The 27,754-nt window shown below is 41.4% G+C and overlaps 1 protein-coding gene across 12 annotated transcripts in view; it reads right to left on the minus strand.

The window, feature by feature from the left end:
• macf1a (microtubule actin crosslinking factor 1a) overlaps positions 1–27,754 on the minus strand; it is a 253,131-nt gene that overhangs the window by 107,609 nt on the left and 117,768 nt on the right. For all 12 annotated transcript variants that reach the window (XM_063014311.1, XM_063014328.1, XM_063014320.1 and 9 more), the window contains 17 exons: positions 19,681–19,847; positions 19,409–19,521; positions 18,039–18,145; positions 17,828–17,947; positions 17,039–17,134; positions 16,823–16,950; positions 14,539–14,632; positions 14,281–14,435; positions 13,856–14,144; positions 12,541–12,669; positions 12,139–12,216; positions 10,733–10,894; positions 9,916–10,020; positions 9,344–9,439; positions 7,937–8,062; positions 4,609–4,761; positions 139–293 (listed from right to left, as the gene is read on the minus strand). In XM_063014311.1, coding sequence (XP_062870381.1) covers positions 139–293; positions 4,609–4,761; positions 7,937–8,062; positions 9,344–9,439; positions 9,916–10,020; positions 10,733–10,894; positions 12,139–12,216; positions 12,541–12,669; positions 13,856–14,144; positions 14,281–14,435; positions 14,539–14,632; positions 16,823–16,950; positions 17,039–17,134; positions 17,828–17,947; positions 18,039–18,145; positions 19,409–19,521; positions 19,681–19,847 — 2,273 coding nt within the window. The remainder of the gene's footprint in view (positions 1–138; positions 294–4,608; positions 4,762–7,936; positions 8,063–9,343; positions 9,440–9,915; positions 10,021–10,732; positions 10,895–12,138; positions 12,217–12,540; positions 12,670–13,855; positions 14,145–14,280; positions 14,436–14,538; positions 14,633–16,822; positions 16,951–17,038; positions 17,135–17,827; positions 17,948–18,038; positions 18,146–19,408; positions 19,522–19,680; positions 19,848–27,754) is intronic.

Raw genomic sequence — 27,754 nt, forward strand, 5'->3', positions numbered from 1 at the left:
TTAGGACCAACTAATCACAACAAGAAGCAATTGTGTGTGTGTGTGGTTGGGGGGGTATTCAGTAGAAATATTGTGTATTGCAACCTGATACACTGTTCAGAAAATAAACACACATGTCATATGTGAGTGCAGATGTACCTGCTGGCAGTATCAATAGCCTCCTGGTTGGGAGGTGGAACTGCAAAGCACACTGACGGCACCATAGCCTCATTTCCTGTAGGACTAATAATCTTCCATTTAGTTCTCTGAGAGTTATCCTCCAGCACACATTCTTCTCCTTTACTGACGGTGATCTGAGAGCAGGATGGAGAAAGATCAAGGCAGAGAGGAATAGACAGATCGGAGGGGAAAAAGGAAGTAGGGGGTAGGTAAGGAAGTTTTGACAAATTAAATGAAAATGCATAAATAAAAAAGTGGATTAAAGAGCAGCATTTTTATTTACCAACCAAATAAGATGAGAAATAAACAAGGAATAAAATGGTAATGGATGTCACGTGGGTAACTGAGCATGATTTATTAAAGCGATATTTCTTTTCTGCAATTATTTTATGGAATCACGAAAAAACGGTTATAAAGTGGCTGATTTGAGTCTAGCGTTCCTATGTTAGCATGTTAATTCTTAAAAAAATTTTAATTCTTAAAATAAGCAGGCATATGCTTAGAAAGTAAATGAAAAGAGGGTGGGCATATTTCACCCGTCACCCTGCCTTCCATGCCGAGTATTTGCCTTGAGGTAGCAGTCTCTGTGCCACTGTCTCATAGAGCTACCATCTGTCTATAACTGTGATTGATGCAGACACCATTCATGGATCAGTGAGATCAGTGAGATCAGTGAAATGGTGCAATGCTACACCACCCACTACATTTTGCAGTCACGTAAGACTAAAGAATAAAACTAAAGAATACAAAAATATACACTAAATTGAGTTTAGAACTAAAACACTATTACAGATAGACATATAGTAAACACCAAATGTGATGAGGGTGGGGTGAGTGGGGAAAGCAGGAGTGTTACGGAATTTAATCTGGACTGAGAGTGTAGAGCCTGGACAAAAAGCAGAGGGCAGAGAAGAGGAGTGATGAGCAATAGTACCTGAGAGTTGGCCTTGCCAGCCCCGAGACACAGAGGAAAAATGGAAAGGGAAGAGGGAATGGGTAAAATAAGAAGGGGGTGGGGGGAAAGGATAGATAGAAAGGAAGGGAAAAAAGAAGGGAAAGGAGGAAAATAAGATTAATTTTGGGTATATTAAGACCCCATTTGACTGATGGGTGGAAAAACAAATGATCTGGAGCCACCAAGAGACTGTGGCTGGTAAATGCAGGTCGCATTAATAAATACAGCATCGATTTCTGAATAAAAAGTGCATGTTAACATGACACCTATGATTTTACTACCTCATTATTAGACATGTAGATCTATATCATGCAAAAATACTGCATAATCATGCAAAAGGAAGTAGAGGTGCCCCTAAATGTTCTTCCCCAAACAGGAGATACGGCTAAATCAACTGTGATTTACACTTTTAAATGTTGTTTATCAAAGGCAATTACATTCTCATTATCTTACTGCCAAGAACAAATTTGCATCTGCAAACTACAAACATCTTAGAATATTACAGTCTTTCACTGTTGGAAAAAATACACAGCGCAGTGCTCCAGGCTGCTGTGAGCAAGTTCAGAAAATGGATTGATTAGCTCAAAGTTTAGCTCATGATTTGTCTTGCTTACACCACCCCCACGCTTGCCGAAATAGGCTGCAGGTTAGCACCCGCCCTCTGTGATATGTGAAGTCGCCAGCTGCTTCTTTTTACCTGCCAGCAATGGATTCTCACAGAGAGCCATACCAAGTATCAGGGATCCCAGCTAAAAGGTGGAGAGACCCTATCCAACCCTTTCTCCCTTAGACATGACCAATTGTATCTGTTGGGCTGCCAGTCAGGCCAAAAGCACTGAGACTCAAGCTTGGAAACTCAAACTCTGTGCTGTAGTGGGTGAGAATACGTGACTGCTGTAGCACCCCAGTGTCTCAGCTCATGATATTTATATTCAGCTTACTCAGTTTTGCTCAGAGTGTCAAGTCTGGCATAAACTGGCACCTAGTAATTATTCAGATAATTCCAGACACACTGAACTGAAGTCATTATTTTTACTCCCGTACTATTTACGCTACAAGACAGTGCATGTACTAATTTTAACATTATGTTTTACACTGGTTATCACATGATTCATCAGATTAAGTTCAATATCAAACACTGTAACAGGCAATTTCGTGTCTACAATTGGCCTGACTGCATGACTTTGGATTGTGGAAACCGGAGCTCCAGAGGGAAACCCACACATACACAGAAAGAACATGCAAACTCCACACAGAAATTACCCAGTCCACTTCACCTGGGATTAGAATCAAGGAAAGGTGTTTAGGTCTTTAGGCAAGCCGTAGCCTAGTGGTTAAGGTACTGGACTAGTAATCAGAAGGTCGATGATTCAAGCCGCACCACTGCCAGGTTGCTGATGTTGGGCCCTTGAGAAAGGCCCATAACCCTCAATTGCTCAGACTGTATATTGTAACTGTAATGTAAGTCGCTTTGGATAAAGGCGTCTGCTAAGTGTCTAAAATGTAAATGTAAATGAATTAATTATATCAAAACCCCTCCCAGATATATCAGTTCATTATAGATCGTTGATTTTACAAAGCAGTAAAATCAATGATCACAGCACCAATCCCTTTTTGCAGTGCTCTGCTTACACATTCCACCAACACCACCCAAGTAAAATAATTCTCTGAAAGTCATCTCTGTGTGACACACTTCCTTGCATAATTAATTTTTGATTTCAAAACTCCCGTCACATCCCACCACTGCAGTAAAGTATTGCCACATTTCCCACAAAAACTCGTAAATTTGCAGAAAATGGATGGCTCCCTTTTAATGCTGATTATAGAAATAAAGAATAGGATGCAACTGTGACAAGGCACACTGTCTCCTTAAACGAGCCCTCTCCTCGATCTTATGGAACTAAAGTGGCTTACACCAAACACAAGGTTTCCCAGGGTTATGTGTGAGCATCCCCACCTCTTTCCCAAAAAATAAATAACCGTGTTAAGCACTTTATTAGGTCTTCCAATATGGTATGTATATTACGGATTATTTTGTAAGCTACACCTATCTTACAGATAGATTTTGTGAGTATATATTTACTCAGTGTAGTCCATTTCTTGTAGTGTAGTCCACTTTTGTGCAAGTCACCCCCGCTGTACACCATTTTTCAATTGAAAGAGTTGTTCTGGTAGGAGTGTATCAGGTGCAGCAGTGTAGTCAGGATTTGTACTTTTTATTAGTTTCTTTATTAGAATGACACCCTGTTACCTGACAGATGATCCTAAAAGTATAAAGTGCTTGGTGAGTGTATATATACAATCAGCCATAACATTAAAACCACCTCCAAGGCACCCAGGTGGCGCAGCAGGATATTCCGCTTGCACACCAGCACCGAGTTTCTGAACTCATCGGTTCGAAACTCTGTGTTGCCACCGGTCGGCTGGGTGCCATCTAGCGGGCATAACTGGCAGTGCCGGCAGCAGATACTAATTGGCCACTATATCTGCAGTGTGGGGGCCGGACTATGTGTGGGTGGGTGGGTCTTCATACGCTGTGTAAGGACCCTGACTGGCGGAAGAGACACCTGTGCAGAATGCAGGGGCGAGAAGAGGAGGGCTGTGCACGTGTCGGAAGAGGCGTGTACAGCGACGTGCTCTCCTCGGATGCAATCGGGTATCTCTCAGCAGCGGAAGACAAAATTAAGTGTGCTAAATCGGGAGGAAAATGGGGAGAAAATGCATAATAAAAAAAAAAACACCTTGTTTCTACACAAAGGGGGATCATAGTACAATGGGGTCACATGAATCATAATCATACTATCAGTAGAAATATTACAGTATATAAAACATACTGGATCTCAAATCCCACCTCCAGTACTAATGTTAGGTTTACTTCAGAAGAATATCAGGGAACCATGTGCTGCAGAAGTGTAGTGACAGAAAACAAATACAGAAAAAAGATGCAGCATGTACTGTTGCAGTTGGGAACCTGATAAAAACACAAAGTCAGTACTGGAAGAAGCACAAATGCCTAAATATTGTAAATATGAATGACTGCCACAATTGCATAGGCAAAGAAAAGGATTTGGGTGCAATCTGTCACATTTATTTTGCTGTCTTTCTCTTCTATTAATTAGAAAGCACTTTTTTGGTGATGTCATCATGTAATGGGTAATGTGATCCCTATACTTTAGTGTGTGCTATTCAGTCATTGGGTGCTTTACAATTCTTCAACAAAATTACTATTCCTCAACCCTGGGTTTATTAAGCTAGACAAGACTTTCGACCGTTTCGGAGATATGTCATGTGCTTCACTGAATATGCACACATTTTACTGCTGGACTGAATTGTGAGATCTGACCTGAGCCATTGGATTAACATTGATGTTTATTCTAGCGAATAATTCTTAGCGATTTACAGCACATTAAAATAGAACATGGATTATTGAGATATCCAGTACAGAGCAAGTTAGAGTAGGTGGAGGTGAAGTAAATCTCTCATGTGGGTCATACCTCTATTTGTTTGTAGTCACAGATGGCACGGATAGGCGTGGTACTACCCAAAATGCAATCAGCGTTACGTGGGCGGAGCTGGACCACCGTTTTGGCCCGTCCTACCAGACTTGCCACAGAACTCCGGTACTCAATCAGCTGCTCCTTCTCCTCCTGTGAAAAACAATTATTTACCATTCTGAGAAATTGTATAAATCATAACTTACATTACAGTTTTTAAGTTTGCCTTTACCAGCTAGGTAAATAAAATCTTATTTATGGTATCTTGTGGAAACTATTTGGTGGTTGTTACTAGGGCTCAACTAGTCAACTGAAGTACGTTACACACAAAAAAATGTATACACAAGGTTATACACAAAAAAGTACGGCTGTTATGACAAGAACACAAGCTTCTAACTCTGGATTTCAGCATGTAACCCGCAGAAAAATCTATTTGTCATATATACATATACACACATACAGTACAACGAAATTCTTTCTTCACACATCCCAGCTTATTTGTAAGATGGGGTCAGAGTGCAGGGTCACCATTGTACGGCAACCCCTGGAGCAGAGAGGGTTAAGGGCCTTGCTCAAGAGCCCAACAGTGGCTGCATGACAATCTAATGATGTCAATTTACAGCTATAATAAAAAAGTGATCTTGTTAAGGCCAATGTTAACGTTAAACTTTTGACATGCTGTAATTTCATACTCAATTTTCTACTGCAGCACTTGATAAGTAGTAGATCATTAGGCTATGTAATTACATTGCCATAGGCTCCTTGTAATTACACTTCCTTTTTAATATCTGTGAATAATGCTGTTCCTGACAATGGCTTGAAGGAATAGGTCCAAGGTCATTTTACCACAATGACAAATCCCATTTCCAGAAAACTTGGGACATTTTGTAAAATTCAGTAAAAAGAAGAATCTGTGATTGGTTAATTCTCTAGAATATTTATTTAACTGCTAAAAGTATAACAAAAAACATTTCCAATGTTTTCACTTACCAACATAAATGTATTTTGTAAATGTATTGGCTGCAACACAATAAAAATAGGTTCGGAGACATGTTTACCACTGTGTTACAGCACCTTTCCTATTTTTAATCATTTGAAAACAGCGGATACTAATTGTTGTTGTATTGCAGGTGGAACTTTTGCTGAAATAACATGCCTGGAAAAACTTCACCTTGATAACAGCATGTGTCTCTAAAATCCTAATATACACCTCTGCATCAGTGTTATCTTCACAAACATGCAAATCACCCTTTGGTACAGTGAACTCGTCATATATAAAACAAGCTACAATGTAGACTCATCTGACCATTGCACGCATTTAAGATTTAGGGTGTGTTCGAAAAGCTCGTGAGCTCTCTACATAGGCAGCATTTTACGTCATCCTGTGCGCGCTCCCGAGAAGGAGGCTGTTCAAAATCCTAGATGCCTTAATATCCTCACTTCTGAGGCATCTTCATATTTCAATGTTATTTTGGCTCAAGAACGAGTGAGCATCCGACGCTGCCTTAGTGATCAAGGCAATCCCAGCATTCATTGCGGGTCGGGCGCTCTTCTCTCACAGAAAAATAAACATGGCTGACGGGGCGGAGAAACGAATGGAGTTATTTTTAAACGTAAATAAAATATTACTGATTTTTAACTTGTATAAACTTGTACCGAGTGTTTTTATTTGCAAGTTCGGGCTTGTCAGGAAATTTAACCGTTATCGGTACCTGAAGGAAGATGCTATATTGACGTTAGCGTGCTGTGCTACCTCAGTTAATTGGTTTTAATGGCAAGATGCTAAACGCAAAACCCGAAACCCGATGGAATCGGTGTCTAAGTAGTGCGTTCGAATAACCTTTCATTGACTTATTAGAATCCTCTCTACTGAGGCAGCTGCCTATGTAGACAGTAAGACAGCAAGGCAGCTCCCTAGGTTTTCGAACACACCCTTAGGGTGCATTTTTCATATAGCAGTGGACTGTGTTAAGTGACATCGGTTTTTGAACTCCTAAGCTCATATGGCTATATTTATCCCTGTAGCACAAAGCTTTGAAGGTTAGGCATATTAAACAGTGGTTTCCGGAATTGCTCTAAAGACTAAGTTTTTTATTTTTTTATTTCTTAAACCCAGCATGAGATTTATGTATGTTTGTGGGATTTATTTAAACAAACTGGTCAAAATGAATGAGATACTTCCGTGTTAACATCAGTGGGTGTTTGTCTTAGCCATTAGAAGCTCAGTAGGGCATCAGTATACCTAATAAGTAAAATTCTAACTCAACATTGGTCTATGAGATCAGCGTACATTAGGAATTCATTAGAGTGCTGGCTCAGAGAAGAAAAGACAGACTGATGCAATGCTAATGTCATTACACTCTGGTCTGAAATGTTACAAGGGGTTTTAAGATTGCCAGGAAATTAATGCAGAGTTAGTGTTTGTTCCTCTGGAAAAAGATCAAACTGTGAGGAGCTGTTTTAAACAACCCAAAGGAAAATTACAAGCACATAGACATGACAGAAATGAAAGCCCGAGCAAATATGTTATTTTCCGAAAAAGCAATTAAAGACATCTGCACAGGCATCTGTCAAACACATGTTAAAGCTGATGAATCTGTGCCCACAGTGAGAAGTGTGCTTGACAACTCGATACTGTTCTTCACAATATAGGTTGTGCTCTTGACAAGATGGTAGTGTGTCAAACCATGTGTGACCTTGCTAAAAATTTCCACAAAGCAGCACAATTCTATAACTGAAAAAGATCATGGTTTGGGACACAGCCTGCATTGATTCTAATGGTATGATAGTGTAGCGGTGAAGGTGCTGAACCAGTAATCTGAAGGTCACTGGTTCAAGCCCCATTACCACAAGTTGCCACTGTTGACTAAATTAGAATCATTTGTAGTGCCAATCTCCCATCCAATCAAGTGTGGTTGAGAACTAGTGATGTATCATACTGGCAACCCTCATTACTCATTACATCATCTGTTCTTTAAGATGATCTTGGCAGTTGTGTAACATGTCAGATCATAGCAATGAATTACAGTTGGTTGGAAATATTTGCCTTTTAGATTTAGTGCAAACAAAAAAAAACAAATGTTAAACAAAAAACCTAAATGCTAGAAAAATAATCATTTGTTCTAAATGCAGTTATTAATATTGTATGCATGCCACTGCAGTCCATCAAGCATCCCAACTAAGCTTTCTCTCTTCTACTGCTGGTCATGAGAAAACACCCATCGTTCTGGCCACCCGTCTTTCTAAATGCCATCTGCTAAGTGCTAATAAGGCCAGAAAAGCCCAGAGACCTGTGTTTATGTATGAGTAATAGGGAAAACTGTCTTACCATGGAGTCCTGAAGCAGGTCCTCCAGTTTGCCCAGTCTGCTGTTTTTGTCACAAGTGTACTGTCTTTTGATGGTGTCCTGAAGCTGACGCAGGTAAGTTTCACATTCTCGTGCATCACTCATGAACTAAGAAGAGAGATCAGAGAGCCACAGTAGAGAATTAAGATTCACATTGACAAAGCAAAAGTTTGTAGAGCAAAATGTTTGCACACTGTAATGCACAATTACTGTTTACTTGCTGAATTTACCATACTGCAGAAAAAAGTGGCACAGGCAAAGGTTATGGAACATTTTACATTTTGTTTTATTTAGGGCACTTGGGTGGCACAGAGGACTTTGGAGCATTGCTGCTGAGATCTGGGTTTGAATATCTGCACAGACATGACTGGCTATGATTTTGGGTCAGGTGATGGCTTAGGGCCCATCCCAGGATATTTCTGCCCAGCGTAGTGTTTCTTGACGGAACCAGACTTGCTGCGACTCTGATCAGGATGAAGAGGTTGATTAAAATAAAATGAAATGAAAAAATAAATCTAATTTTTATTCATTGTGTTAACTCTTGTGTAGTCCATTCTCTATACTTCCCCCATCTTAGGGATAAAAAAATGACCTGTCTTCACTGAACTCATAAAACAGCTTAACTATTTTGCATAAAGAAACAGCCTGCCATTGATTACACTTTGAAAGTATCTGGGGTCACTCTAGGAAAAATCAAATCTTAGTTCGAAACAAGATTAAGGGGATCTTATCAGCTGATAATCATATTGTTGGTTATTTTGACACTTAAGACATCAGTAGGGTTAACCAGCAGCATTGGTCCATTTAAATATAAAGAGAAAGTGAATATTTGATTTCTGTTTCCAGTAAAAACTAATTAACAGCGTACTTTTACTTAAAGATCACCAAAATATCACTTTTTTTCTCCTATTTAGTTATGCATTTTCTCCCTTTTCCTCCCGATTTAGCGTAGTCAATTTGTCTTCCGCTGCTGGGGATCACTGATTGCATTCGATGAGGGTATATTGCTGCTCATGGCTCACCCGACCCATGAGCAGTCCTTAGCAGACCCTTTCTTTTCACCCATGCACTCTGCACAGGCGCCTCTATCTGCTAATCAGGGTCCTTGCACAGCGTTTGAAGAACCCACCCACATAGTCCGATCATCCAGCCCTAGCAGACACGGTGGCCAATTAGTGTCTGCTACAGGAACTGGCAATTGTGCCCGCTAGATGGCACCCAGCCGACCGGGGGCAACGCCGGGTTTCGACCCGGGGAGTTCAGAATCTCAGTGCTGGTGTGCTAGCGGAATATCCCGATGCGCCACCTGGGCACCTCAAAATATAACATTTGAATGAAGCATCCAAACTGAATATAGATTTATAAAGCTACAGTTTTCAGATGCAGTACCTGAAAGTAGCTGGTGTTGTCCTTAAGATGCTGCTCTACACATATGCACAGCTCTTTAACCCACTGCCACTGTGTGAGCAAGGCAGCTCTGTAGGCCTGTGGTGACAGAGAACACAATCAGTAACCAAAAAATGCCAATAAAACATATGATATTAATAAGCAGATAGTGTCAATAAAAAGAAATATTATTATTCAATCAATAACGAGTCCCTCCTGGGGGAAGAGGGTTTTAAAGAAATGAATGCATACATTGATTGAACAGACTGGTACAGTAAAGATATACTGATACAGCAAACAGTTTTATAAATGAGATATTTAAAGCAACTCTCTTTGATATCAATGGTGCCCCTTGTTCTAACTGAATGGGTGATGGTAGTCCTGATAGTTTTCCCTTTGTTTGCAATGAACAACAATTAATATTGAGAATCATTTTGCCAAAAATGTTTCAATATAAAGATCCCACCTACAGTCACATTAATACATGGCAACATGATTTAAATGTTATCATCAACGTACAGGACATGGGTCTACTTCATAGTTTATGTGATAATGCATGTCAACTAATAAATCACCTCTACGGTCTGTTTGGCTGGGTGGTTGTCCCGACACAGCTGATCAGCCGTTTCCTGTAAGGAGCGCATCACTTCTTGTTTTTCCTCAAGTTCTTCCCTCATTTCCTGTCAATTATAATCAAAGACAAATTAAGGAACATTAGCAGAGGTGCAAAACAAAAACAAACTAATGTAGACCTCTTTGTTATAGAGTAAAAACTAGCCTTATTTCTAACCAGCCTTACAGCATTAAGTTTCTCAGAATTAAACAGTTCAGGGATTTGTGGAACGATGAGAATCGGTTCCTTTTCACTACATCTGTGTGTTGCTTCTGACTGGTGGTGCTTTGAAAAGATCAGCGGCAAACTGGATCAAAAAGCAACAGAGATCTGAAATGTGCATGCCACTTATAGAAGCACAGCAGCAAAATAAGCATTTTTGCTACGCTCCATAGGAACACAATAGCACAGCCAGCGCAAAGTAGTTTAGCCGCAAATCGAGTGAGCGCACCAATAATTTTTCGGTTTCAGATCATAGTGGAATGGCTGAGAATGTGTTTGTGCTGTATATTCTCAAAATGTGTCAAATCTATTGTTTGCTGTAATAACACATACACTGCAGATGTGGTGGTAACAGACTACACTGCACAGCACTGGAGTATTCCTTACTCAGTAAGGTTTTGACAGATGGGCTAGATTAAATACTACCACATACTACTCAAAACTGTGGCTCTCAGTCTGCAAGACTAATGTGTGGCTGTAGAAAACAGAGCACACTTTTGTTGTGGATTCATTTTTAAACTGGATCGTGATGTGCTCATGTTCAGCCTGTCACTCACGTTGTACTGCTCTCTTTTAGCAGACATGTTGGTGTTGCTTTCACTCCAGTCGCAGGCCAGCTCCTCCTCCTCTTTCTCATTCAGCCAGATGAGTTCCTCAGTGCAGTGCGACACAAATGCTCGCAAGCTCTCCAGGCAACGCAGTCGCCACGATGAATGCTCCTGTGGCAACAAAAAAGAAAAGAAAAAACATTTGAGAATGCTGATCATGTGATGGCCAACTCTAATCGAGTGAGTCTAATGTGCTAATTCTAATTCTAACACACACTAAAACTACAAAATCAAATACAATTCCATTTTAAAACCTAGAATTGAACAACCTGATACACTGTTTCTAAAAATAGATAAAATATACAATTTGAGTTGCTGAAGGGTTGAGGTACCGGAACAGTGATCAGTAGGTCACTGGTTCAATCCCCAACATTTTCAAGTTGCCAGTGTTGGGACCATGAGCAAGGCCCTTAAACATCAATTGCTTGCACTGTATTTAGTTATAATTGTAAATTGCTTGGGATAAAAGGTGCTAAATGCTGCAAATGTAAATGTTCAAAAAATGATTGGAAAAGAATATACCAGCTACATAGAATAGATAAAACACATCAAACTTTGCACCAGTGTTACCATGTGCCCTGATTACAACACTATAGTAAATTACAGAGTAAAAAAACTCAGGAGTACCAATAAAACCAAAATCATACAAAAGCTATCAATTATTTTAATGTTATTAGGATTTTAACGTCATGTTTTACACACTTTGGTTACCTTCATGACAAGTTACTGGTTACACACATTTCATCAGCACAAGTTTAATGTCAAACACAGTCATGGACGATTTTGTATCTCCAATTCACCTCACTTGCATGTCTTTGGACTGTGGGAGGAAACCGGAGCTCCCGGAAAAAACCCATGCAGACACAGGGAGAACATGCAAACTCCACACAGAAAGAACCTGGACCGCTCCACCTGGGAATCGAACCCAGGACCTTCTTGCTGTGAGGCGACAGTGCTACCCACCGAGTCACCAAGCCACCCCAAAAGCTATAAGAACCACACTAAAAACCCTGACTACAACGAAGAAGTAAATGTAGATCGTACGAGAATAAGAAATACAAACTGCATTTGAAAATAAACAACAAAACCAATTTAATAAATCTATATAACATGAACACATACATCCACATACTGATACTTCCACCTCCTTAAAATACTTCACACTAGAGGCTTCGCTGCACTTACACAAGTGTGCTTGTGTGTGTTGTTTAGGAGCTGTGTGCTTCTTAGTACATGTCAAAGGCAGGCTCTCTGATTCATGCTCTTTAAAATGAGGAAGAATGATGAACTCTGCAGTGCAGCACACTGACCCGCCACCCACCCACGACGGCTTTACTAAACCAAGACACACTCACCAGTAGTTTGCAGTACTGGTTCTCCAGCTTGGCCAACGTTTCCGAATAACTGCTCCGGAAATTGGAAGACACACTTGGCTGAGGAGTAAACGAGAACGGCGATTAGTAGATTGGTACACAAGGGGTACTATTCATGACATTGAGATGCATGTGCAAAGAGACTAAAAGCAGTTGGCAGTTGTAGTCTATTGGGTAATGTACTGAACTAGAAATCAAAAGGTTGGTTCAAGCCCTCGGTGGTTCAAGCCCTACCACTGCCAGGTTGCTGCTGTTGGGCCCTTAAGCAAGGTTCTTAACTTTCAATTGCTCAGACTGTATACTGTCACACTACTGTAAGTCGCTTCAGATAAAGGCGTCTGCTAAATACCGAAAATGTAATGTAAATGTAAAGGCAGGCGGTACCTCATAGCTGCGAGCCTCCTTAAGGCTGTTGAGCATATCCTCTACTGCACTGTGAATAGTGTGATGATCCTGCAGGTGCTGTTCTACAGACGGCAGGTCTGTGCCCCACTCAGCTCTCTCCAGCAGCTCCTAACACACAAAAACACAATTTATCACCATGCTGCATGCGCAAGCACATAATTACACTGATACAAGACCCCAGTTCAAGTTTTTGTGTTTTCTAAGCATGTGTCTGTACTGATTTGGAATTTGTAAACACTGGGTGTGTTGTTGCCAATGTCCAGTTCAGGAAGCAGACACAAGAATGTTCAGAATGCAGCTGCCTTTAAAAAGAGTTCAACTTTCTGCTGTTTGGATGGTGCAGCAATCTAATATGCTAAACCCTGACTGTCAAAACCCTTAATTCTTGACCAGACTGGTCTGGAACTCAGTCACAGTTGGAAATGTCTGAGGGTGCATTTACACGAGAAGCAGCAAAACCGCTTTTGCACTGGCTGTGGTGTTATTTTCTATGAAGTGTAGCGGTGCTGCTTAGCTTGCAGCTGGACTTTTTAAAAAAAATGTTGGGCTTGCCGCGGCATTTTAGGTTCACTTGATTAAACTTTGACCCAGTCTGCCGCTAACCTTTGCAAAGCGCCTTCAATGAGACGAACTGTCTGATATGATGCTATACAAGTGACTCAGGCAGTACGAACAATGTTTAACATGGACAACGCTTGACATTACTTAATGTATTAAAACAACGAGTGAGGAAGTTCATTAGTCGAGAGAACGTATGGCCAGTTATAATTAAGAGAAGTTTAGTGTTCCTATGTCGTTCATATAATACATTAAACCATGTTAAGCTTTTTTTTTAACGACTGGCACTTCAGACTCTCTCAGCACTCCGAGCTATAACACAAGTTTAAAAGTAAAACAGGAGGAAAATCCAGCTAAACACAGATATATGCAGATGCTTTCAGAGCGGATTTGCCAGTTATTCCACACAAATGCAGATTCGTCTCATATTCACACTTTGATGACGTTTTACCGCACTGCTCAAGCCAAGCGCTGAGCAAAGCGCCGATTTGGGCAGAGGCTTACGGTTTTGCCGCTTCTCATGTGAATGCGCACTGAGAGAGATTGAGCTGGATGTCACTACAACAAAGACAGTTACAGTCTGGTCAAGGCACCGGAATAAGCTACAGAAGAATACTGAGAGAGCAGCATGGTCCTTCATAAGGGCCATAAGGGTACATGCTAACATCGATAATCTTTTCATCCCCTAACCATCCAAGCAAAAAAAGAAATCAAGCCGAAGCCCAGAATGCTGTACCTGTATCTCCTCCACCCATCCCAGGAGCTCGTAGATAAAGCGCAGGCTTCCTTCATCCTCTGATGATGACATGGCTACCAGTTCTGAGCGGGACATTGGCCGTCTGAGAAGGTTTGCCACGACACCGGCCGCGCCCAGCAATGTTTGGGCTCCAAGTGTGGCCATGCCTCCTGAGGAGAGCCTCTGAGTCTGCTCTCCCATCTTCCCCCCTGACAGGAAGTGTCCTTTCCTGTACACACTGGAGCATTGCAATCGAAGGGAGACCAGCTCCTCCTTCAGATACGTCACTCTACAGCAAAGCAGAGAAAATGCAGACATATTACAAAACAACCAGCCATCTTGTTTGAAATCAGAATTATTCATGTTTAAAAACCTCTATTAAATCCCTGTCCTACTTTCCCAACTTTTTTTTTCCTCTCACCCACCTAAAAGCTAGCTGCTCTACTTGGTAGTACTTCTCATCTCTCAGGACTTGCAGGTCCAGCTGCATTTGGCGAACCAGAGCATCGCAGTCTTGCAGATATGCACCCAGCTCCTGCTCACAGCGTGCTGGCTCACCTCTCTCCAGCTGAGACATGTCCTGCAGCCACACACAGTGATATACCGTGGTATACATCAGTATTTTAATAAAAAGCAGCTACCTGCAATGTCAGCAGTTTAAGCTCAGTAGAAGGTTTACCCACCGACTGCAGTGTGTTCTTGGCCAGTGTGAGTTTCTCTTCACAATCTACAGCCATGTTCTGCATCTTATTGGCCATCTGTAGGAGTAACTCCAAGCTGAAATTCAGACAAAAGTAAAAACCGTGTCATGCACAGTTCTTGTAATGACAACAGAAAGAACAAGTGTCGTTTATTTCTGTTTGAGTTGGATTGAGCGATAACTGAACCCCCCAGAGTCTAATGATTTCAGCTTGTGCATGTATTGCACTTTTTCAGCCTTTACCAAAGCTCAAATTTTGAATTTCCAGAACGCATTTACTAAACTCATAGCTCAAAGTTAGCATTTTCAGAATTGCTGGCTTGCTACTTCATCCCAGAAAGCTGTTCCTCCAGTACATAATGTATATATATACAGTGTATCACAAAAGTGAGTACACCCCTCACATTTCTGCAAATATTTCATTATATCTTTTCATGGGACAACACTATAGACATGAAACTTGGATATAACTTAGAGTAGTCAGTGTACAACTTGTATAGCAGTGTAGATTTACTGTCTTCTGAAAATAACTCAACACACAGCCATTAATGCCTAAATAGCTGGCAACATAAGTGAGTACACCCCACAGTGAACATGTCCAAATTGTGCCCAAATGTGTCGTTGTCCCTCCCTGGTGTCATGTGTCAAGGTCCCAGGTGTAAATGGGGAGCAGGGCTGTTAAATTTGGTGTTTTGGGTACAATTCTCTCATACTGGCCACTGGATATTCAACATGGCACATCATGGCAAAGAACTCTCTGAGGATGTAAGAAATAGAATTGTTGCTCTCCACAAAGATGGCCTGGGCTATAAGAAGATTGCTAACACCCTGAAACTGAGCTACAGCATGGTGGCCAAGGTCATACAGCGGTTTTCCAGGACAGGTTCCACTCGGAACAGGCTTCGCCAGGGTCGACCAAAGAAGTTGAGTCCACGTGTTCGGCGTCATATCCAGAGGTTGGCTTTAAAAAATAGACACATGAGTGCTGCCAGCATTGCTGCAGAGGTTGAAGACATGGGAGGTCAGCCTGTCAGTGCTCAGACCATACGCAACATACTGCATCAACTCGGTCTGCATGGTCGTCATCCCAGAAGGAAGCTGATGCACAAGAAAGCCAGCAAACAGTTTGCTGAAGACAAGCAGTCCAAGAACATGGATTACTGGAATGCCCTGTGGTCTGACGAGAGCAAGATAAACTTGTTTGGCTCAGATGGTGTCCAGCATGTGTGGCGGTGCCCTGGTGAGAAGTACCAAGACAACTGTATCTTGCCTACAGTCAAGCATGGTGGTGGTAGCATCATGGTCTTGGGCTGCATGAGTGTTGCTGGCACTGGGGAGCTGCAGTTCATTGAGGGAAACATGAATTCCAACATGTACTGTGACATTCTGAAATAGAGCATGATCCCCTCCCTTCGAAAACTGGGCCTCATGGCAGTTTTCCAACAGGATAACGACCCCAAACACAACCTCCAAGATGACAACTGCCTTGCTGAGGAAGCTGAAAGTAAAGGTGATGGACTAAACCCAATTGAGCACCTGTGGCGCATCCTCAAGTGGAAGGTGGAGGAGTTCAAGGTGTCTAACATCCACCAGCTCCGTGATGTCATCATGGAGGCGTGGAAGAGGATTCCAGTAGCAACCTGTGCAGCTCTGGTGAATTCCATGCCCAGGAGGGTTAAGGCAGTGCTGGATAATAATGGTGGTCACACAAAATATTGACACTTTGGGCACAATTTGGACATGTTCACTGTGGGGTGTACTCACTTATGTTGCCAGCTATTTAGACATTAATGGCTGTGTGTTGAGTTATTTTCAGAAGACAGTAAATCTATACTGCTATACAAGTTGTACACTGACTACTCTAAGTTATATCCAAGTTTTATTTCTATAGTGTTGTCCCATGAAAAGATATAATAAAATATTTGCAGAAATGTGAGGGGTGTACTCACTTTTGTGATACACTGTATAATAGAGTGGAATAAAATAAAAAGTATAAAAAATATTATCAGTGGGGGGGGCTGGTCAGTGTGAGGACAGCCTGTGTGCTCTGCTACTGTTATGCAGTCTGATGGCAGTTGGCACTACAGAACGTCTAAAGCGCTCCATCTTGCTCTTTGGTGGAATTAGTCTGACTAAAAGAACTTTCCACCCGCCTTAGTTCCTCATTGAGAGGCTGAGAAGGATTATCCAGGATGGCCCTATAAAGTTTAACTTGTACTTCATAAGAGCGTTTCTCCCAAACGTGTGCTTTAACATTTGCCACTCACCGTTCCACAGCGGGCCGCAGTGCTTTCTCTCTCTCAAGCATCTCCAGTATTAGTTTACCCCACTGCTCCTCCAGGTCATTAGGGTGCAAACCCTGAGGCAGCTTGAGACGCCCAAACTCAATCCATACCTGAAAGCATCAGAGGTCAACATCCAAACTTTCCATTCCCTTTACTCTTTGTTCACTCTTTTTTGTAAAGTCATTCCACTTTTCTTACCTCCAGCAGCCTGTACAGGTGTGCAATGTCGCCCTTCTCCAGCTCCTTGGCAGGAATCTCAGTATCTTTAAAGTGAACGTATTCGTTGTAAAGTGCCTAATGAGAGAGGTAAATGATGGATAAAGAGTAACAGTCTTTAGAAATGGTGTTTATTATATTTATGAACAGACAGACAGCTAAACACAAAAGACACAGAAATTCATCTTATTCCCATGTCCATTAACAAACATCTGCAACTGTTTCAAAATGCAGCTGCCTGCCTGGTTTTTAACCAACCCAAACACTGCCATATCACCTCACTGCTGCGTTCTCTTCAGCTTTCTGTAGTCCGCATTCAGATCAGAATGATGATGCTTGCTTACAAAGCCATGAATGGACCAGCTACCTACCTACCTTAGAGAACCTGTTTTGTACCCTGTGCCCTTCAAGCCACAAGTCTGGTTTATCTAAATCAACCAATCAAAACTCAAGAGAGCCAAGTGTCAAGGCTTTTCTCTGTACTAGCACACAAGCGGTCAAATGAACTTCCGCTGTCTGTTCCAACAGTCTTTTGCAGTCTTTCAAAATACAACTAAAAATCCACTTCTTTACTAATCACTAGAATTGAAACTATCCAGAACTTACTAATTCATCTATTTGCCCTGTGCCTAGTACGCAGACCAGATTCACTTTGGCGACCCAAAAATATGTGAGCAGCTGGGGTTTCAAAAATTACCAATTAATGTATTTTTATTTAGTTTTTGGCTTATATAAAATATGTCTGTTGCTCAAACCGGACACATAACTTACTTTAAGCTCAACAGGGTTCTGTGGGAAGCTCTTGTTGGCCATGAGGGCCGTGTGCTGCCTTGTCCACTGAAGTAACGAAGTGAAACGAGACTGGTAGTCCGCCCATCGCTGGTCAACCTCCTGAAAGAAGAATATAATAATATAGTTATTTCTGAGAAAATGTTGTAAATGTGTTAACAGAAGCTTGTATGGGGAGGATTAAAGAACATACGTGTGGCCTGATACCCTCTCCTCCTTCTGGGATCTTTGGAAAGGCATCATAGATTGAGGACACATAGGTGATAACTGATTTCTCATCAGGTGATGGTACGTCCACATCTAGAGGGTGAGAAACAGAAATGAATGAGCTGGGAAAGCAGTTAAAAGGAACTACATATAAATGAAAAAAACTACAACACATGGATTAGTTTGTTTGCTTGTTTGTTTGTTCGCTTCTTAACACCATGTCAGCTGCTATGGTTATTATCATGGCTGAATAAACGGTTACATCTTTAAAAAGTCACAGTTGGGGTCGATATGTTTCTTTATAGGAATTCATGAAAAGACTTTGGGTCTGTTCGAAAACCTCGTGAGCTCTCTACATAGACAACATTTTACGTCATCATCTGATGCTTCCTTACCAGTGAAGGCAATCCCAGCACAACTTTTTTTACAAAAAATGACAAACATGGCAGACGAATGCAGAGTTCTTTTCAAATGTAAATAAATTCTCATTGATTTTTAATTTGTATAAAGGTGCTTAAGTGTCATTTACTTGCAAATCCGGACTTGTCAGTGACAGTTTAACAGTTTTCAGTAAATGAAGGGAGATGTTAGCTGGCATACTGCCTCAACCCATTGGTTTGAATGACCTAAGTAAGCGAAAACTCCGCTGACGAAATCGCAGTAATCGCTGCCTAAGTAGCCTGAATAACCTGTCTTATTAGTCGGTGACTTATTAGAATCCTCTCCAATTAGGTAGCTGCCTAGATAGGCAGTAGACAGCAAGGCAACTCACTAGGTTTTTGAACAGACCCTATATATGGATTAGGGTGTTGTCTGAGTAACTGTTTTTTTTTTCATATCTTATACAGCGGTTTTTTTTTGGGGGGGGGGGGGGAACTGAGGTGAAGATTTCTTTCTAGTTATTTGTATTGTACCATTTTGTTCTGGTGTTATTCATCTTGTGGCATGCATATAGAGTCCGTGCTTTGGTGGATTTGCACATGAGGCTCATCCGCTTTCTGTATAGCAGCCTCGGTCTGCTAACCCGGGTCCTTGCACAGCGTTTTGAAGACCCCACCCACTAATCATTTTCCCAATTTTTTCAATTTTTGTCTGCTGCAGGCACTGCCAATTGTGCCCGCTAGATGGCACCCACCTGACTGGTAGCAGAGCCGAGATTCGAACTGGGGTGTTCAGAATTTTGGCAGTGGTGTGCTAGTGGAATATCCTGCTGAGCCACCTGGTTTTATGACTGGTCCGAGATCAGATGGTGGGTAAGGACATTGTTCGAGCAGGGATGTTACAGTTTACTTTGCTGTCAGGTCTGCTAGCTCATGCAGTGTAGAATACATGGATAAATGATAAACTGAACCCTACCTTCAGCGTCCAGGAGTTGCGTCACTCCTAAAGACTCTGCAATCTCAAAAGCCTGCTCCAGGTTTTCACGGTTACTCTGGCAAGCCACCACTTCCATGTCGATCAGGTCTGGCCTAAATGTTAGAGAGAGAAAAATGCTTTAAATATTAATGCCTCTGTCTAAGACTGTCCACAGCTATAATCAGTGTTTTTCCCCAAGTCAGGCACAGAGCAATGGCTAAAAATCCTGGTTGAACATCGTTGGTCCTTCGTCCTTGTTCATATGTATTCACCTGTATCTGTGCAGAAGGGCATTGAACATGCGTCCATCGTTCCAGCTAGACGAGAAGTTGACACAGCGCAGGCCAGGATAGCCATCAATGGCTTGTTGGGTCCAGAGCAGAAGCTTTTCCTTGGCTGTCAGGTCCCCTGACTCACCGCTCACATAAATCTCAGAGATCTGTAAGTGATTGAGAGAGGTTCATCAAACACGCCAGCATAGCAGACTGATGATGTCATTCTACAAAAAGTCATGAATAATTAACACAATCAATCATATCCTGTCCGTCCAACAAATCACACTAACAACAAGAAATTATATATTTGCTTTATAAATGGTGCCACCACCACCGCTGGGATCTCAAGCTCTTCAGCTCCAATCCCAGCTGTGTTAATAACATTGTACACTTTTCTGTGTATCTGTAGGGGGAAGGGACAGTATTCGAAGCAGGGCTCTTTGCCACTGCTGCATTACCAACCTCTGCCGGACAGTCAATGAGCCTGCACCACTGGGCAGACCCCACCCCTGGTGATTGGAAAAAAGCAATCGGCATCTGCACGAATGATGGAGTCGCGACTGACAAACTCAATCAGGGGTGGGTGTGGCAGGATTCTCGACAGAATTGGGCAAAAAAGGAAACATTTTTAAAATAAAAGATAAAAAATAATGTAATAAGTTAGTCGAAAGTTAGCCTTACATGTCACTTTACACATCACACCTAGTTAAACATTTATTTATTTAATTTATTATTTATTTATTTATTTATTAGGATTTTAAATGTCATGTTTTACACACTTTGGTTACATTCATGATTCATCAGTTCACAAGTTTTTAATGTCAAGCACAGTCATGGACAACGTTGTGTCTCCACTTCACCTCATTTGCATGTTTTTGGACTGTAAGAGGAAATCGGACCTCTAGGATGAAACTCACGCAGACACAGGGGGAACATGCAAACTCAACACAGAAAGGACCCGGACCACCCCATCTGGGGATCGAACCCAGGACCTTCTTGCTGTGAGGCAAAAGTGCTACCCACTGAGCCACGCTGCCGTCCGTTTCTTTAATTTAATTAATTTCATGGTGCACTTTATCCTGAAAAAGTTCACAGTGGACCCCAGGCTCATTGTGATATTTAAAAGTCATTTAAGTTTTAAAATAAGCTAATTAATAAAATTAAACGTGTGAGGTTTGATGGTGTATTACCCCTGGCTTCTAAATACAGAATTCATTTATCTTATGCTGCTGCTTGCTATGTCACTATTCATGAATAAATCAAAAAGGAATAAAAAACTAAAACACATTGAATTTGATTAAGCATGTATACAGTGTGACAGTTAAAAGATCCAAGTGCAGTTTCTCCTCAAGCAAGTAAAAAGCCTGTCTATTAGATTCTTTAACTAAAACACTTCCACATCTTTCTCTCGCTCAAGCAAGTCCTTTTATTTTCAAACCATCACTGCAGTGTTCCATCTTCCTTCATCTCTTCTGCCGCATCTCCTTAAACGCTACAATTTTCCTGACTACTGATGTTTAATTATTAATCTTTCATTGACTACCCTTTCTTTATTCCACTCTTTTTTACTAACAAATATACATTCTGACAAAAAGAAGTGCTAAGTACTGTCAGCCTGTGCCTGCTCACTTCATTTATAATTCTTTATTATCCATTTCACACCGAGTAACCTTGTTTTTCACTAGCTAGCACAGAGCAGACTAAAGGAATCAGGAATCAGAGCCCCTGGGGGAAGGCACTTTTTTTCCCTTCTATTTCTGTACATTTTTCACATGTTTCAGATCATCAAACTACTTTTAATAGTGGTCAAAGATAAACCAAGTAAACACAAACATTTAACGATTAATTAATTGCTGGAAAAATGCTGTTCACCTCAGCTAATAAAATCTTTATTTATTTATTCAATTTGTCATCTATATACTGTATATATATATATATATATATATATATATATATATATATATATATATATATATATATATATATATATATATATATATATATAAATCTATATATATATATATATATATATATATATATACACAGTGTATCACAAAAGTGAGTACACCCCTCACATTTCTGCAGATATTTAAGTATATCTTTTCATGGGACAACACTGACAAAATGACACTTTGACACAATGAAAAGTAGTCTGTGTGCAGCTTATATAACAGTGTAAATGTATTCTTCCCTCAAAATAACTCAATATACAGCCATTAATGTCTAAACCACCGGCAACAAAAGTGAGTACACCCCTAAGAGACTACACCCCTAAATGTCCAAATTGAGCACTGCTTGTCATTTTCCCTCCAAAATGTCATGTGATTTGTTAGTGTTACTAGGTCTCAGGTGTGCATAGGGAGCAGGTGTGTTCAATTTAGTAGTACAGCTCTCACACTCTCTCATACTGGTCACTGAAAGTTCCAACATGGCACCTCATGGCAAAGAACTCTCTGAGGATCTTAAAAGACGAATTGTTGCGCTACATGAAGATGGCCAAGGCTAAATTGCCAACACCCTGAAACTGAGCTGCAGCACAGTGGTCAAGATCATCCAGCGTTTTAAAAGAGCAGGGTCCACTCAGAACAGACCTCGCGTTGGTTGTCCAAAGAAGCTGAGTGCACGTGCTCAGCGTCACATCCAACTGCTGTCTTTTAAAGATAGGCGCAGGAGTGCTGTCAGCATTGCTGCAGAGATTGAAAGGGTGGGGGGTCAGCCTGTCAGTGCTCAGACCATACGCCACACACTACATCAAATTGGTCTGCATGGCTGTCACCCCAGAAGGAAGCCTCTTCTGAAGTCTCTACACAAGAAAGCCCGCAAACAGTTTGCTGAAGACATGTCAACAAAGGACATGGATTACTGGAACCATGTCCTATGGTCTGATGAGACCAAGATTAATTTGTTTGGTTCAGATGGTCTCAAGCATGTGTGGCGGCAATCAGGTGAGGAGTACAAAGATAAGTGTGTCATGCCTACAGTCAAGCATGGTGGTGGGAATGCCATGGTCTGGGGCTGCATGAGTGCAGCAGGTGTTGGGGAGTTACATTTCATTGAGGGACACACGAACTCCAATATGTACTGTGAAATACTGAAGCAGAGCATGATCCCCTCCCTCCGGAAACTGGGTCGCAGGGCAGTGTTCCAGCATGATAATGACCCCAAACACACCTCTAAGACGACCACTGCTTTATTGAAGAGGCTGAGGGTAAAGGTGATGGACTGGCCAAGCATGAGCGGCCCAATTAGCTGTTTTTTACTTACCTACTAAACCAACCATTTAACACAATTCAGTTGACAGTTGACAAAAACAGATGTGAAACAGTCATTGAAATCTATTGGTCTGGAAAGGGTTACAAAGCTATTACTAAAACTCTGGGATCCCAACCAACCACAGTGAGAGCCATTATCTGCAAATGTACAAAACATGGAACATGGCCAGCCTATAAAGATTTCCCAAAGAATGCACTAATGACTCATCCAGGATTACATAAAAGAACCCAGACAAATATCTAAAGAACTGATAGAAGGCGTAAACCACTGCTGACCAAAAAGAACACAAAGACATGTCCTACATTTAACAAAAAACATCTACATCACCGCATTCCACCATGAGAAAATCATACCAGCAGTCAAATATGGTGCTGGTATAGTGATGGTCTGGACGACCTGTCATAATTGATGGAACCATGAATTCTGCTCTCTACCAAAAAATCCTGAAGAAATATGCTCACGCAGCAGGACAATGCTCTAAAGCACCCAAGCAAGTCCACCTCTGAATAGCTCAAAAGAAACAAAGTTAAAATTTTGGAGTGGCAGAGGCAAGGTGCTGAGATGATGTAGCAAGAACTTAAATGAGCAGTTCATGCTGGAAACCCCTTAAAACTATACTGCAAAAAAGGGTGACATTTCTCTACAGCAATTTAAAGCAAGTTATCACAAACATCTGATTGTAGTTGTTACAGCCAAGGGTGGAACAACCAGTTATTAGGTTAAGAGGGGCAATTACTTTTTCACATGTGTGATAGAGGTTTTGAATAAATCTTTATCTTTAATAAATTGAATGATCATTTAAAAGCTGGATCTTGTCTTTATCCTATATTTAAATTAGTTCGACAATGTGAAAGATTTAAATGTGACATTAGCAAAAATAGAAGAAATCAGGGGAGCCCTGTATTCTAGACAGCAAGGGCAACCTGATCAAATCTCATTCTATACAAAAATAACAGAGCAGCCATCCTTGCCTGAGTCTCACAAAAAATATATCTGAAGGGTAAGTGTCAACCAGGGCTGCTAGCAGAAGTACAAATCCTTATACTGATGTCAGTCGACTTGGAAGTGAGCCACTGTGGCAACACAAGTGAGCAGTTATTTCCAGTCACACATGTCCCTACTTATAGATAGAAACACGTTGTATAACGACAGAGCTTTAGAAAATATTATATACCAACTAAGCCATCTTGAGAGAGAGAGAAAACAAGAGAAACAATAGCCAATGGCATCATGGTTTCTGTTTGAGTTTTTCCTCATGCAATTCAGTAGTGTAGGCAACCTACCAGCCCACCCAACTAGTCTGTGTGTACGAGTACAAGTACATTTATTTTTGTACTGATGCCGATACCGATACCTATTTAGAATACCTTTTTTTTTTTTTTTTTAAACAAAAACACACGTGAGAAGTGACGAGAAGTTTATTAATGTTCCAACGTCCAAAAATGCACGTCAACAAGTAGCGAGTGATCAAAGTGTTTGTGCGCTGATGTGATGAAATCAAGGAGGAAAATAAATGAATCTGAGTGGATTTGGCAACACGAATAGCATGGATTGTTCTGTAGTGAGTTGGAGGTTAATAAATATTTTTGCAATGTTGGTGTTTTGTTGTTATGTTTTGTAGAGAACGATCAGGTCAGAAATACTGTAAAACGTGTGTGTGCCGGTGTATTCTGATATAAACGATATTATCCCCCTGTCCCACCTGTTTACACTCCTCTCCTGCGTTTCCCCTCACACCCTATCCTGCATTCTCATTGGCTGTTCGACATGTCACTCATTCCCAGTCGCACATCTCAGATCAGATATCTGACGCAGAGCCGTAGATTCTCTCTAACGCTCTGATCTGACGTGCTAGAAAACTCGGTGAGCCGGTCGGATCGAGTTGTTGGATAGTTCACACTTAGCGACTGAGAGCCGAGTTTTGATCGCCGAGCGAACGCCGAGTTGCTCCCGAGCCGGCAAATCTAGCGCCGACCAGTCGCCGAGCGAAAATCTGGGCAAAAATCGTGTAGTGTGAACTAGGCATAACGCAGCAACGTGCACTAGGCACACGGTATCGGATGTTTAGTATCGGAGCCTCGTTTGCGAGTACGTGTACAAGTTAATGAGCGCGGTATCAGGCAAATACCCGATACCAGTATCGGTACTCATGCATCTCTAACAATTACATTCTCTTCCACTAGAGAGCAGTACAACTTCTTGGTGGTGTGCCTTGTTATTTTTCTAATGTGAAATATGTGCCGTGGCTCAAAAAGGTTGGGAAACACTGATCTAGGGTATAGTGGTATTACTTCATTTAGAAATTTGGACCAAAAAGTGTAGTATTATATTTTCTTTTGATTTACAAAAGTATGTGGACAGTAGCCTCAACTATTCATTAAGTTTCAGCCACGCGTTGCAAAAAAGTGCTTAAAGTCAATGATACAAAACAAATTACAGGCTTGCGATGTAGCAGTGGGAGCTAAGTGGTTAATATACTGGATTAGTAATGGGAAGGTTGCTTCTTTTTTTTTGTATTTTGTTTACGCATTTTCTCCCCTTTTTTCCCCACGTCCAATTGCCCGATTGCGTAACGCTTCCTCTGCACTAATGCCTATCCCCACTCTGATTTGAGGAGAACGAAGCTAACCCACGCCCCCCTCCGACACGTGGGCAGCAGGCGTAAGCATTTTATCACCTGCACTAGGCAAGTGTAAATGCAGATCAGCACTGTGTACGGAGAGACACACCCTGATCAACGCACTCCCTCCCCACCCCTGTGCAGACACCATCAATCAGCCAGCAGAGGTCGTAGCTGCATCAGTTATGAGAAGACCCTATCTGGCTTACTACTACCCCACCCCTATATGAAGCTCCGTACTCAAGATCCCAGCTCCGGTGTGCTAGCGTGTGTTTTACCGCTGCGCCACCTGAGCGGCCTTGAAGGTTGCTTCTAAGTCAAGCCCCACCACTGCCAAGTTTCCACTGTTGCAAAGCCCTCAACCCTCAATTGCTCAAATCATAATTGGTCAGAATTGTAAGTCGCACTGGATAAAGCGTCTGATAAATGCTGTAAATGTAAATGCAGCACCGTGTGTGCTGGTCATCAAGGCTGCAGCTGTTCTGAGCCCACTTCTCAATGACCGCTTACATCAGAGTACACGTTGTGCCAGGCACACAATATAACGAGACATACAGCTGGGGAAAGGCAGCAAGTACAAATGTCAGAAAAATCAAGGCACATGATTATTAATGATTGGTGTTGAATTATACAATGAGGCACTGGATCTGGCAGAAAAAAAGTTTAAAAAGGTACGACATTGTGACATTAAGGGAATAACTTAAAATAGCACAGCTTTCCATAAGAAGCCCTGCTTGCTGTTGGCCTGATTAAGACTTATTTTAAATAGAACTTGTGAAGAAAGATGTGTGGAAATGCACATCTAGAGGCAGGCGCTTAGGATGAGAGCAAATCATAATATAGTGTACTGATCTGCTCTAAACCTAAACATTTGCTGTGTTGGAAAGCAAGTCTCAGAACTTTTCAGCTTAGTGGACTAAGCCTGGTTAACAGCTAAAGTCGAGGCTGACCACAAGTGATGCTGAAGTGACATTCAAGATAACCAGACCTTCACTGTAGATCCGAGACAACATTGTTCAACCCAGTGTGTGGAGTGGAGCTTCTGTTTAAAGAATTTATTTTGGCTGCTACCATATTTAGGGGTCACAGCAATGGACCATTCTGATCCACATACCCAATTTGGCACAGTTTTATTTATTTATTTACTCATATTTTTACAGTGGATGCCCTTTGTGATGAATCCCTCCTTATTTTATCCATCTAGGGTATAGCTAGGCTGTTTGGCCATTTCCCCCTCAGACATAACCAATCGTGTCTGTGTAGACGGCCAACCGACTGATAGCACAGCTGAGATTCAAACCCCAGATTTGTTTGTTTGTTTATTAGGATTTTTACATCACGTTTTACACTTTGGTTACATTCATGACAGGAACGGTAGTTACTTATTACACAAGATTAATCAGTTCACAAGGTTATATTGAACACAGTCATGGACAATTTAGAGTCTCCAGTTCACCTCACTTGCATGTCTTTGGACTGTGGGAGGAAACCGGAGCTCAAACCCCAGATCTCAGCGGCAGTGGGCTAGCATATTTTACCGCTGCTTAAGGAATTCACTGAATTATATTACATCACATCTCAGGCACATGTGTAAATTAATAATTGTTCTGCTTTGAACCTGGATGTTTTATGGATACACGAACAAATTCTAAAAATGGAACCCTATACACCAAGCTGCCACTCAAACCGCTGGCACAGAAAAAGTACCTCTATTAAAACCTGTCCAACAGGTGGGTTGGTATTAAAATAATCAACAGAGTCTGCCAGCTTCCTACAACTGCACACACACACGGTTAGCAAGAGACCTTCAATAATGAGAAGTAGCCCGCTCGCACACCGTCCACTCTAACCAGCTGACCGTTATATCATTCTGCGTGAACAATTGGCAGCCATCACCCTGCAGGTAGATGATAAGGGCATAATAAATTTAAAATCTAAAGCAGCTGGTCATGTATCTGCATGTCAGCAGTGCTCACAATTGAGATATCAGACTGGTCCAAATTCTAACTGATTGTCAGGACTGACAGGGAATCTTCTGGGTGGTGAGACAGAGAAGAAATAATAGGGAATGGAAAGAAAAGAGAGCAGAGGCAAATGAATGAAAAATTACTCTGTGCAGTCCTGATTAGACTCCTGGGACATGGCCAGGAAGGAGATAACCAGGTTTGCTTCAGGATA

Source organism: Trichomycterus rosablanca, chromosome 2 (genome assembly GCF_030014385.1).
Source record: "Trichomycterus rosablanca isolate fTriRos1 chromosome 2, fTriRos1.hap1, whole genome shotgun sequence".
NCBI lineage: Eukaryota > Metazoa > Chordata > Actinopteri > Siluriformes > Trichomycteridae > Trichomycterus > Trichomycterus rosablanca.